Below are 14,408 nucleotides of genomic sequence, written 5' to 3' on the forward strand. Positions count from 1 at the left end.
CCCTTTCAAGGTCTGGCGCACCTGACGTTAAACGACCAAGGTATGGGTTCATTCCTTTTTATTTTGGTTCGTTTTTTTCTTTTTTTTTTTTTTTTTTTAGAGGAGTTGAATCAGCCTCCTTGCCCCCAACCCCTTGAAACCGCCGCTTTCCCTCACGATTTCCTCCTCCGCTTTTTACCTTCTCTCGGTACCATGTCCCTCCATTTCTGCCCTCCTCCCTTGTCTTATTAACCCTTTTGTCACATCCTCCCCTCTTGCCGCCCCCCTATCTTCTTCACCCTCCACATCACCCCATTTTTTTTGTTTGTGACCCTTGCTTCTCCTCCCTCTCCCTGCCGCCATGTGTTTGTGCTTTTCCGTGACCTCCACCAATGTGTGTCCTACCCCCCTGTCCTGTCCTATGGCTCACGTCCTGGACCTTCACCTCTGACCACCTTTGACCCCGACGACCTGACCCAGGGGCTGAAGGTAACACTTTTCTGCTATCCCTACTGCTTGGGTTTAAACAAAAAAAAAACAAAAAAAAACGAGGAGGCAAAAAAAATGCTGATTCTATTGGAAATGTGTTTGCTGGTCAAATCTACAAAAGCAAAATGTGTCTCCCATTCACTAACACTTCAAGGTGAAAGTGTTGTCGAATGTGCAGAGTTTCTCATCACCACTCTGCTGACATTCCCATTGTTTGGCACTCTGATTTTTTTAAAGGGCTTTAGTTCAAGTTCTGAAATAACATTAAATTATGTGTGTTACATTTTCTTTTTTAGGAGAAAATGTGTTGTTTTGATGTTGCTATGAACACTGGATGTTATTATTGATGCTATTTTGTTCCCATGTGCTGCACAAATACATCTTACACCACAGCTGTTTTAATCTCTGCCACACCACACCACACCACGCCTCTATTCTCCTCTGCATCTGACCTTTTGTGCTTTTGACATATTCTACAAAGACAGTGTTTAAATCATGAGCAACAGATTTCTAATGTGCAAATGTGATGTTATTTTTGTGTACTCTTGCAGCCAAAATTGCATTTTAAACTACGCATCGAACTTCAGTCTGACTATTTACTATCCACTCACTGTGATGTTCTTCTCATTCTCTGACCTTTCTCTGCCTCTGGCCTTGCAGTGAGGACTGGCCATAGAAAAAAATAAAAAAAATAAAGAGTTTACAGAAGAGAGGAGAAAGGAAGTGAACAAATGCAGTGCCCAATGAATGTTCTGACCTTTACTGGTGTGAACTGCTTCCTCTCTTCTGTCATTGTGCTGTGATTCACGTGGACTTGAACAACTACACCAGTTCCCTTGCCTCCGACTTTCAGTCTGTTTCACTGATTAATCTCAAATTGCTAACCCATCATGTCCAGACATGTCAAGAAGTGACTTACTGAACCCTGTTGAATCAATAATTACCCAATATATGGTATGAAGACCAGCACTGAAATCGGCCCAGCTCTTTCTGTTTATTTGTCGGATTTTAGCTTCACAAAAACTGAAGGGAAACATGCAGAGAGCAGCTCATATTTCAACATGATATCAGCTTCCTTTATGGTTAATTTTCATTGTCGGTTTAATAGAAAACTGTGATTAGACTTACTACTGTTTAGAAGAAATTAGATAAATGCAGGGCAGAATCAAAGTCAACTGAAGCGGCAATCATTAGACTGTTAAATGATTTGCTATAAGAATATAAATTCGCTGTCTCACTTGAAAAAATCCCATCTATAATATAGTTATTTCATTTATTCTGCTCACTTTGCTTTTCCCATGGGTTTTCTCCCCCCCCCCCCACAGACACCTCTGGTCTCATACAGCTCACACACCAGCGTACCCCGCCCTGCATCTCTCTGTTTCTCTCTCCCTGTGTTTGTCTGCTCTGTTGACTTTTCCTCATCAGCAGTTTTAAGTCGCCCAAAAAGCTCAACTCATATTTTGTTAGTTTTTCACCTGCAATTCTGTTTTTACAGAAGCAGGTCAGCCGCGTGTGGAGGTGCCTTATTGCCAACGACATTGTCCGACCATAACAGTCCGAACAAATGCGGTAACGGATGACGTCGGCACCAACCAGGTGCACGTAGGTCTGCAAGGCTTTACAGAACAAGAACATAAGTATGGCTGCATTAAACAGGAGAGGATGTGCTTTAGACTTGAATTCAACCAGTAAATCAGTAAATATCACAAATTGTGTTACTATACTTAATAATAAAAGTGAAGGCTATTTGTCAAGTAACAGATGAATCAGTCTACAAAACGTTCATCCACAACCACTGTGACGAGCACGTTCCTGTTTCAAACAAAAATGTCAGTGTGCATTTGCTGCTTTTCTCTATTTCACATCATTAGAAATTCAATTTCTTTTGCACAGAACATGTTGGATAGAACAAAAAAAAAAAAATGATAATGGCACCTCACCAAATTATAATAAGCACATTCCCAGTATTTTTTTTTACAATAATCTATTTATAGACCAAAAGATGAATCTATGTGCTTGACTCAAGCAAAGCCAAGCACGTTCTCAGCGGGTGTTTGACTAACTGCATGGCTTCGTTTGGGGGGGGGTTACTAATGTACACTCTAATAATTTTGCCTATATAACATACACTACTCACAAAAAGTTAGGGATCTTCGACTTTCAGGTGAAATATATGGAAAATGTAAAAAGTGAATGCTACAGTGATATTATATCATGAAAGTAGGTCCTTTCTGTGACTCTTCCAGTCTCTGTATCTCTGTTCCAACCTCCTGATGACACTCTGTGACCCTCTAAGCTCAGTGAACACCTCCGTCTGAGGACTTCCTGTTTGAAGCCTCCAGTGTTGAGGTGCTGCTGATCAACTGTTAGGTGTCGTCTTGGTCTCATGATGTCAGAATGTGAACAGCAGGATGAGGAGGACTGTTTAAATACCAATTCTAACTGAAGCAGGAAATGTATTGGTGGATTCATGGATCAAACCTGTTGTGAATGTTGCTGTTAAGCTTCTTGTTAGAGAACAGCAACTGGTGCAAAAAGTACTGAGACACTGAACAGTTGGACATGTGCATTCAAAGGTTTAGAGAAGGTCACATTAAGTTCACCTGGAAAGGTTACAATGCATTTTAGGTTCATCCTGAAATTTCACCTGAAAGTCGAATATCCCTAACTTTTTGTGAGTAGTGTATTTCTATGAGAATATCATCAGGGAAAGGAGGGCAGAGCTTTTTACAGCCAAGTTAAGCAAAAACTCAGCATACCTCACCAGCCCCCTAACCTTGCTTCTGGCCTAGTGGCCCTTCTATGTGCACAACATAAAAACACCATGGCTTGCATGGACCATGGAAAGACTAATCTGATTGTTTGTTTTCTGGTTTTATTTGGTAAAATCCTCCATATTTACTGGACTGGACTTGTACAAACGCTGTATAAACAAGACAGACTCTAACCCCTGTTGCAGTAGCTTCAGAGGCAAAAAAGCACCAATCAGCTCCCTGTGTCTTTGCTTACATCTTCACCGGGATGCAACAGTTTGCTGCCAGCATCAGCACTAAATTGTGCACGGCCTGTCAATCAAACCAGAGCTGATTTACGTCATCTGGTCGGCTCTTCTGATCAGCCTTTTAAGAGACCACCAATCAAACTATTTATTGATTTGATCAGTGTCCAAGTGATAGGAGCACATACATACAGTATGTGTTAAGTTAGCACTCTGGCAAGTATCTCTGTGAGGCGCAGAGATGATCTTGCTGCCATTTGCCAGTACGGCAACCTCAAGCTGCTGTTTCTCCCTAATCAATACCATGTGTCACTGAATTGACAGCGAGACGCCGATGTATAGTGTACAATAAAAGATAAGAGAAATCGGGTCAAGTCACTGTTACAGTGAGGTCAGTTTGTTCATATCATGAAAAGTGCAACTACTGAAATTTTCAACAAACTGTTACAAAGAAATATGCTTGAATGTTATTGTATATCAGAGTTTTTGTCCACTCAGTCATATTTTAAATCCCTAGCTCTACTCCAGAACTCAACACAGGAGAAAACCGGCTCCTCTCAATTGCATAATACCCACTTTTTAACTATAATATAGCAAGGTGTTTTCCAGTTCATTGCTCCAATACAGCTCAACACAAAAGTGGAATATATTTCTCTATCCCCAGCAGACATTTGCTGCCACCACTAGATGAATCATAATAATCCCTTCATCTTTATGCAGCCTCTGCTCTGCCTCCATATAGAATCTAGCACAACCTGCTGCCATTTAACTCTGATCCCTCTGTCTGTGGTCCATTCCAAACTGGGCTGCCTGTTTTTCTCCAGCCACTCTCTCAAAGCAAGGTGAGCACACACCAAGATAATAGAGCATACCAAAAAAAAAAATAAATAAATAAAGGGAAATCTGACATTAGAGCATCTCCATCATCTCCCCTGAGACACGTCCTGATCTCAACATCAGACATTCAAGGCTCTGATCCACCATGTCCAGGCCACAGCTGTGCATTTCCTGTCAACTCAGCCCCTACAAGCAGCCGAATCTAAACTTGAAAGGTTGCTGAAACAGAGATTTTTTTGTAAGGTTTTTTTTTTTTTTTTTTTTAGGAGAAAGACGGGGGCCTCGGATAGTGAAAGATATAGTGAGGAAAAAAGTTGTAGAGAATAAATGGAATCCATCACATGCACAGCTAAGCTGCTTTAGTGTGCATGCCACTGACTGCAACCCACGTCCCTCTCTCTCAAAATCTGTTGTGTAATAAAAAAAACAGTCTCCAAATAGGTTACAGGCATTCAATAGATGTCTAACACTCCATTCTCTTTAGAAATAAAATAAAGCAACGACTGGACAGGTACCAATATGTATTGTTTCTTTTATCATTATTTTCCTCTTCAGGGCTAACCCATGCGTCTTAAATAAAAGCTGCTCAATGGAGAAAAAAAAATCTGAAGGTAAATAACCAGGGGGATGGATGCAACATATCGGAGTTCAAAGTAAAATAGCTGATTATGCTAGTTTCATCAAACAATGCCTAGCCAGCTATTTATACAGATCAGCCTGCAGCCAGAATTAATGGTGTTTGCTCCCAATAGACAGGCCAAAAAACATCTTAAAATGAAAAAAAAAAAAAAAAAAATCAATAAGCCTATTTGGTAAAGGCAAGGAGGTGTGACACGCTGGCGAATTAGATGACTTTTACCGGAGGATTTAGGATCCCCTCAGCTTCCCAGGCATCAACTTTCCTACTTACCTACTAGTTAATAAAAGCAAAGGGTTCGGTCAGTGTTAACAATCAGGGGCAGGTGCCATCACATAACCAGGCTGAGAAAATCAATGGCGGTCTCCTCCTCAAACCCAAGGCTGTCCTTCACAGCTGTAAGAAGGACAAACCCCAGGCTTCAGTCGCTGCTGATCTCTATCTGCCTGTCTGCGAGACTGCTGCCAACCCCACACATGTGACCGCATGCTCGGAAAGCAACAGATTCATCAGAGGGAAAAAAAAAAAAAGTGATTATCATTTAAGAGAAGCTTTGACTGACGTGAAATCTGTGGGGAATAATTATCAACAAGATAATGAAATGTGAGTGAAATAGGCTACCTACTTGTTTGAACATCAATGAATGAAGACATATTTTACATCTAAAGAAAAAAAAAGTACACTATGATTTGAAATGACAAATGTGTTTTCAGGCGTAACCCTGTGTTCTCTTCATCACTAAGCTGTATTATACACACTTAAATAGGAATCAGCTGTTAAGATTGCGAAGAAACAAACACAACATTGCATTAAGACATAAAGGTAAAACAAATGCATTTGACTTTTCTTCTTTGGTACCCAGTACTAAAGTCATACAAGGTTGTACTGAAGGATGTGCACTATTTATCTTGGCCAACTGTTTTGGTCAAGCTCTCATTGTGATGGGATAAACTATGCAGGAGCACCAAATCAAACTCCGGTAGAAAATTCTAATTTTACGTGTTGCACGATTTCACGTTCATTAGTTGGTCGCCTGAACATGAATGCAAGTGTTATTGCGTCACAGTATCAGGAACCCCCTTTTTCATCCCAAGAGGGAGACGGTGCTAATACAACTGATGCACCCCCCCCCCCCAACATAATTGGGTCCAGTTTGAATCAGGTCGTGTAGTTTTTAATTTGAAATAGATTTTAAAGTAAATGACTGTACGGGAGGATTTTCACAAGAGCTAATCTTATCAGAGACTACGGAGAACAGTGTCGAGAGAACATGCACACATATGCATATTTTAAATAATTTTTTTTATCTCTGAAATTTAAGGAGGGGGACTGCAAAGCCATCCAAAAAAAATCCCATTCTGCATTACGCTCTGAAGCTGTCTCCATTTAACAGCATGAAATCTATTGAGATTCCATGACATTTTTTTTTTTTTTAGCTTTTGTAAGCTAAAAATACTGAATTACAGACTAATCTTAGGTGCTAAGTAATGTCTTAACCCTGTAGCTACATACCAAATATGAGATCTGAACAACATCACATGTATACAGCATAATATATATGAGGACTGACTCATATAGGACCTGATGAGACAAGGGATATATCTGCTAAACTTTTGCACACAGGGGTTACTGCCCTGAAGACCAGTAAACCAACCTAAAGTTAGCAAATTAGCAAAATCAGGTGCTAAGTTATTCACAGATTGTTAGCTAACATGTTAATTAAATCTGTGAATATATTACTTTGGTCACCATGCACAGCTTAATGATTTATCATTAACAGTAAATGGTAACGCTCTTGTGTATGCTCAGCTGACTCTTTCTCATAATAACTGTTCATTTCATATTGTGGGATATGTTAATGTAGATGTAGCCTTTCTGCTTGGCCCAGCCATCTCAAAGTTATTTACACGTCACTCTCAACAGCTGCCCCGAAGGTGTTTCAGCTTTAACAAATTAATTACGGGACCCTGGAATAAATAAAACTGCCGTTTCCAATAATAGAAAAAAAAAAAAAAAAAAAAAAGTGCAAGTTAATGGCTCTAAATTGCCAACATTTACAGCCCCTTGGCTTTGGGATTGCTGATGCTTTTGCCCACGGTTCATTTGGTTTCTACGCGAATACAGTCCCCCGCTGCCACCCCCACCTCCTCTATTGGAGAGGACAGCAAGATGCATACTGGGAATCAAATTAACCAGGCCCTGGGAGATTGTCTCTTGGCAGGTTTAATGTAGATCTTCTTGGAGATACTGGGGGGAAAATGAAGGGAATATCCAGCCTGATCTGTATCTAACCTCGAATGTAATAGACTAGGTCCAGGTCAAGATAGTCATCTCTGTCTGAGCTCACTGAGGGCAGTTTATGGACTCCATGTGCCACTGTGCTTGGTCTACGCTATTTATACACACTGAGAAGTGCAATGGAGCTCAGTGCAAATGTGAAACCAACAGAATGTCATTCTTCACACTGTATGTATTATTCTATTGATATACATGACCAGTATTTGCCTTTATTACAACTGTTATTGGGGCTTTCTGAGTCAAACATACAGCTGAAAACAGAAGAAAGTATTTCCAGCGTAGATAGAGAAAAAAAAAAAAGGTTGGTCAGCCCTTTATTTCTGTTCTCATCTCATATGATGAATTTGAAACTCCAATTAGGTTCACAAATTATCACTACACCAACACCCGTCTACGTCTTATCTATTTGACACCAGTCTGTATGATACTCTAAAAGCTATTTAACACATTTATAATTTGTAGGGTAAATCTGAAGTTATTCATTCTTAGTACAAAATATTGGTTACAGATGTAACTAAAAAAAAAAAAAAAAACCTGTTTCACGTATGAATTTGCATCGATTGCCACATTTAGGTTTCGTAAATTGCAAAGTTTTACTTCTATTTATCCTTTCAGACAAATAAGCCCATGGCTTGGATTTACTGTGTGTCTGATATATATTGCAGGAACACATGATGATAGCTTATATGTCCACTACCCCTTTTTTATTCATCTACAGTTTGAATAGTGACACTTTATGGTAAGGGAGGGTACATACATCAAAAATCAAAAATGCATGCGTGAGTTAATGCATGAATTCATTCATACAGCGCTTCGTGAACTTATGTCGCTCAATGCAACAACTACTTTAGGATAGTTCGCTCTGATTAATGACGTTAATGTCTTCTTCATAGGTGAGTTTGCAGTGACGGTGATGACCAGTCACAGCAGGGGCACATTCATGTTGTTGAAATGCAAATGTTGTAATCATGATCAATTAATGTTAAGTAATTAACTAACTGTTCAAGCTTTAAGTCACATATGAGATACTGTTAATCCCCGCATGGGGCATGTATGGGTGGACTATTAACAAAACTCAACAGTAACTCAAGGCAACAAAATATATGTAATGCTCTAAACATTGAAAATCATGTTACATTTCTGTTCTGTGTCCTTCGGATTAATTACTTAAGTTTAGATTATTTTCTTAACAGAGTCAGTAAAAATTTTAGCCTCTTAATAAAGCATGAATTAACATTTTGATGAAGTAAAAACAAAATTAGTATTTGAATGAAGGCTTAAATATAAGGCTTAAGGTACTACACAATGAATTCAAAATAGCACAATTTCATTGTACCCTCATTGTACAGGCCAAGGGATAATCGTTTAGAATATTTCAGTGACCTCTTCTACCCTGCCCCTACCCCGGCCAGTGTGGGCTGTCTGGCTTGAAGCCTGCAAGGCTACTGCAGAGACATTAGGCCAGGTTGACAGAAGTCCTCACATAGGCAGCAATTTCTCCTGACACAGCAGCAGACTAAAATGGATGGAGCTCTACGAGCAGCCTGAATGTGCTGCACACACTCCTCGCAGCCGTATAGAGAGAGAAAAGCCTTGGGTGAGTGGATCTGTTGCTGCGGGGGCCGCTGTGCTATGTGTGCTACTGTAATATTATCATAAGAGTTTCAGTTTCTTCCACTGCAGAATAAAATCATTATACCTCAAACAAACAAACAAACAAACATCTGAAGCTCAAAAGGTAGAAAGAATATAACCTATTCTGGCTCCATTTTCAGATAACTATGACAAAGTGCCTCGTGAATCGGATGTGAAAGAAGACTTGCCCTGGCCAGAATGAAACCCTTAAAATAAGGGTGTTTGCAACCCTTGAATCCATAAGACAATGCATGTACAAACATTACTTCATGATACCGAACACTGTCCATCAAACGATATCAGAAAAATAGTTAAGGTAAAAATGTATGACTTAATCCCTGCTAATAGTGTAATCACAGTGATGAGGCTAATGCTGATGGACGGGACTGGACTGAAGCTACCCTGTGTGACCTTCATTAGGTCCCCTGGTTGAAACGGTTGACAGGGTGCGAGGCGTGTGACAGTACTGGTCCCCATGCCCCCCTCTCGGAGATTGATCGGAGGCCCACATTGTGCTTCCCAGGCTAGTCACGCCTTGTTATTGGCAGACTCACTTAGAGAAACTGACAGGACGCGTCATACACACAGCGCTCCCACTTTACTTAGGAATAGACGCACTCTGCTGTTCACACATGAACACGCATTAGAAATTCACTTACTAAAGGTGTTCCCTTTCAGACCACGCAATGCCAGTGTGGAACATTGTTGCTTGATCAATAACATAACTCATTCCAAAGGCTCCTCAGTTATAGTACCATGTATATGACTTTTTGTTTAATTTCACCCTTTTTAGAAAAAAATATTTTCCACTGGAAAGAGACTCTATAATCCCGGTCGCTATAATGTGGTTTCCAAGTACAATGCCAGCAAAAAATAAAACCGCTCATGCAGAAAGAGGAACAATGGATCATATGCAAGCAGATCGAAAGAAGTGCAAAATCTCTATGTTGGCACTGGTAGGTATCATCAATCAATATCACCATCACCAAGAGAGAAATGGACTTCATTGCAGCGTGACAAAACAGTTCAAAATATGAGAGATTTGAAAACACAGAGGGGTCTCATCTGTAATAAGAATACAGGAGTAAGAGTGTAACAACTTTTTTGTAGGCGTGACAAGTCTGAAAGTTAAATATAATAATAAATATAATATCATTTGCAACAAAAACACTGGAAACAGTTAATAGAGGTCAGCCAGACCCTGTTACCTTCTTTAATATGAACTACTACATGCAGTTGGCAAACTTTCCTACTGAAGTTCAAAAATCCTTTGCAGGTATTAAAATGCAACAATAAAGCCATACTTCACTTAAACTAATAGGATTTTTACATCAATGCAGAGTCTAGAGAGTCAAAATCTGACTAAAACCTAATTTCTATCTTACCAATACATACAAGCTCTAGCGGGGTGCAGTTGGATAGTCAAGTTCTTGTCCTTTTATCATTCTAATTTATTCATTTATTTTATTTATGTGTACAGCACCTTTAAAGACAGAGTTTAAAAAAGTGCTTTGATAGACAAAACAAAACAGGATACTCAAGGACCAGCGGAACATCAGAGAGCTGCACAGTGAGGCCAAACAAAAGCAGGGGATTACAATGAATTTAGAACAAGAAGAAAAAAGGAAAAGACAAAACCAGGAAAGAGAGGGTGGGGGAAGAGATAAAAGACATTAAAGCATTGAAAAGTGCAAATATAAATACATACATATAAAAATAAGAACAATAATAAAAACAATGAATAAATAAATGAATAGATAAATAAAGACCAGCACTGCGTAAAAAGACAGAAAAGGACATGAAAAAGACATCACGTAAACGGGAGTCTGTAAAAATGGGTTTTAAGAAGTGATTTAAGTCACTGACTCTGCAAACTTTATCTCCTCGGGCAGGTTGTTCCAAAGTTGAGAGGCCCTGATAGCAAAAGCACGGCACCTTTCAATTTAAGCCCCGACTTAGGGACAGCCAGCGGGGCCCCACCTGAGGATCTAATGCTGCGAACTGGCTCATATGGGGTCAACAATTCTTCAATGTAGCTTGGGGGCGACCCATATGTGCTTTAAACATGACCAGTAAAATCTTAAAATCAAGCCTAGCTACTGTGTTCTGAACTAGTTGCAGGCGAGAGAGTGATTTGTAACCAGAGAGGCGGGAGTTACAATAGTACGTCTAAAGTCCAGAGAAAACTAGTACATGAATGACTTTTTTCCAGGTCAGAGTATGAAAGCATTGGCATCGGTTAGACATCGTTTCAACAGTGTACAACTGCAGCGAGGCTTTTGGGATCACCAGGCCTCAGGGGAAAGTATATCTGTGTGTCGTCTGCATAGCAGTGAAATAAGACGTTATGACGGATAATGATGGATAATTTGACCAAGTTCGAGTTAGTATGTTTAAGAGGTAAGAATAAAACAAACTACCTGCAGTGTTTTTGATACCGACCCCAGTTTTAAGGTGGTTAATTAAATTGTAATGATCTACTGTGTCAAAGGCTGCACTTAAATCTAATTTAATTCAATGTAATTGCACTCTCGCCCCCGTCAACTGCTAAAAGGTCACTGGTTACCTTGAGGAGGGCATTTTCTTTAAAACCTCATTTGAAATTTTTCAAACATATCGTTGCGACACATAAAAGCAAAAAGTTGGGTTGGCCATTTTTTCTAAAACTTTCAATAGTCACAGTGAACTTTCTGTATAATCTATCAAATAGTATTTTTGTTCGAAATGCTCGTCCCTAGCAGGGGGAAACCGAGTCCACATCAGTCTGACAGGTGTGATTATAAGGGAGACCAGCTCCTCCTCCAGTTAAAGAAGCAGTTAAAGAGGCAGTGGTAAAGAGCTCGGAAAATTTGCTAGCAGACAAGGAGTTAAAAACCCGGCAGCAACCAGGTACACTGTGAGTAAAAGATAATTGGGATAAAACCGCATTGAGTAAAATTGCTTTGTGAACGGACACACAAGACATCCTTGGTCACAAAGTGGTCAGGACTAAGACCACTATAGAAAACTAGGTCAAGGGTGTGACCCTTGAGTGAGTGGGTTCTTGTATCGCCTGAGTGAGGTTAAAGGGCAGCAGACATGTATGTTAAAATCACCTCAAATAAGAATTCTATTGTACATCTGTTTTATTTGAACAATGAAAGAAAGATAAGGAAAGAGGGGCACAACTGGTAAATACATGTAAAGTAGGGTGTATTCAGGGCTGAGAGAAATGATTAAAGGAAATCTGGTAAGAAAAAAAATCTTGTCCATACAACCATTTAAAAACCAATTTGAATGCACAGCAAGGACTTAACGAGGATACAAAAAAAACTGTATCTACAAACCAGCATCTTCAGATGTTGACTTTAATAGCAGACTGTATCAGTCATTTCAGCTTATTTTTTAAAATGCATGTTTAGATCATGGACATATTAAATGCAAATGCTGTCTAGAAATTGATCGTGTAGAATTAACTAAGAGGGCTGATTGAGTTTAGTCAACTGATTGAGTTAAGTTTACATGACTTGCTACCTCCAGACGCTCCCAAACCTCGTGAAAAAAACATTTAATTAGGCATTATAGAATCAAACATGAAACTTGATTCTGTGTTTGCATGATGAACTTTATGACCTCCTTTTCATCCCGGAAACTTACTTCGCTTAACAATTTCTAAGAAACCCACCCCACCTCTCATCCAGTGTCAGATCGGACTGCAAGGCCCTCTTTCCCAAGCAAAGGCCTCTTGACCACTGAATAAAGCCACAGCACACAGGACATACAAATGGAACAGTGCCCCACATATAACAATTATACATGTAGTCACTTCAAGTAGGGTACATGACTTAGCTCTACTAGAAACAGGCAGACACTAGTGCTCCTGAGTGTAATAGGAAGGAATGTGAAGTATTTCTTTATAAATGTACCTCCTCTTGTTTACTGACCCTGGGGTCAGGATTACAAGAGATGGAGAAAGGCTTCACCTACCATTAAATATTGTCTGCATAAATCTTCCAGCTGTGCAACCTGCACCTGAGACACGGAGCCACTGGATAGCAAGGAAGCAGCATCGGTTACGGCAAGTTAGGATCACTTAGGGGTCTGCTGCATCGAATATCTAAACTGTAAGAGTTCATTTGAAAGAATTGTTCACAAGTACAAACCAGTTGAAACAAAGAAATTGTTTCGGTTGGTCCCGTAACAGGCAACAAAAGACAGCTAGTGCTAGAGCTTTATGTTGGCCATCTTCAAAGCAGTAGTATCCCACCCCCTCCCTTCAGGCTTCCCTCCATAACGTGCTGCCTGACTAACGTTTCTGCTGGAGGACGAGTCTGCAACACTTATGAAGAGACTGGCTGCCGCTGCCGGGTCGCATTTGTTCTGTACACAACTGCTCCCTGACAGCCTCCCTTAGTTTTTCAGTCTTACAAATAAACAACTCTGTTAAATGCCCACAATCATATAAACACACGAAAAAAAACAGCTGTCACAAGTGTAACATTACCTTTGGTTCATAACAGCTGCTCAGTCTGCCCAGAGGCTGTGCTTCGTGTTGTTAGCTCACTAAATACTGGAATACTCTGGTCATGTCCGATGGGTGCACTGGCAGCGTGCACACAGGTAGGCAGGTGTATTCAGACAGCTGTCCAATCATTGCATTCAGTCAACTGGACGAGTTTAGTACAGTCCTGTGACAGCAACTGACCAATATCACAAAAAGTGCTTCTAAAATAGTTTGCAGACCCTGCCTTTAAGGCAGCAATTGGCTCAGTTACCAAGGAAACCAAATATATCAATAACTATTGACCCATTGATAGTGGCCACTAGTGCCTTGAATCCAACACGTGTCTAGGCCAGTGCAGAGGAGTCAGTTCAGTCATTCTTCATATGTAGCCGTTGCCCTCTCTCGCTTTTCCCTTAATTGCCTGAACTTTTACCCTCAACGCTCTTTTCCCCCCTGATTCAATGGCGTGACCCTATGTTATATCTGCTTTTTAAAAAACATCTGTAGCCCTTATTTAGACGGGAGCTTAATTGAATTTGGCCCACGGGGCATTAATCTTGGGGCTGTGTGGTCGGAGGCTGGAAATTGGATCCAGGTCAGGTTTTAACATGTTGTAATTAAGGTCACCGGGGGCAACACAGAGAGAGAGAGAGAGAGAGAGAGAGAGAGAGGGTGGAAATACAATGGGGGAGGAGGGATGGAGCTGCACATGAGATAGAGTAGGAGATGGGGGGAAGGAGTGAGGCAGAAGTACGGAAGTTGGAGAGATGAGGAAGGCTTTTTGGAGGAGCAGTTAAAGAAAATATAGAGCAATGACGTATAGGAAAAGATGAGAGCAAAATGTCTGAAGGAAGAGAAAGGGGGGGAAGGCAGTGGTATACATGAAAGATGGGTGAAATAGGCAAATCAGATGAGCGGCACATGAACTGTACCATATTATTTCTGGGCGTCCACTGACCAAAGGCCTTTAGCCGTCACAAACCTAACCAAAGGGCAAATGATCCCAAAGGCTTTCAAATGTGAGAGAAATGTGGCTCTCTTAGTTTTCT

The 14,408-nt window shown here is 40.3% G+C and overlaps 1 protein-coding gene across 1 annotated transcript in view; it reads left to right on the forward strand.

Annotated features, from left to right (window-relative positions):
• Positions 1-14,408, forward strand: part of nrxn2b (neurexin 2b) — a 520,316-nt gene that overhangs the window by 83,718 nt on the left and 422,190 nt on the right. The window contains exon 3 of the mRNA XM_070854280.1: positions 11-40. Coding sequence (XP_070710381.1) covers positions 11-40 — 30 coding nt within the window. The remainder of the gene's footprint in view (positions 1-10; positions 41-14,408) is intronic.

Source organism: Pempheris klunzingeri, chromosome 23 (assembly GCF_042242105.1).
Source record: "Pempheris klunzingeri isolate RE-2024b chromosome 23, fPemKlu1.hap1, whole genome shotgun sequence".
Taxonomy (NCBI): domain Eukaryota; kingdom Metazoa; phylum Chordata; class Actinopteri; order Acropomatiformes; family Pempheridae; genus Pempheris; species Pempheris klunzingeri.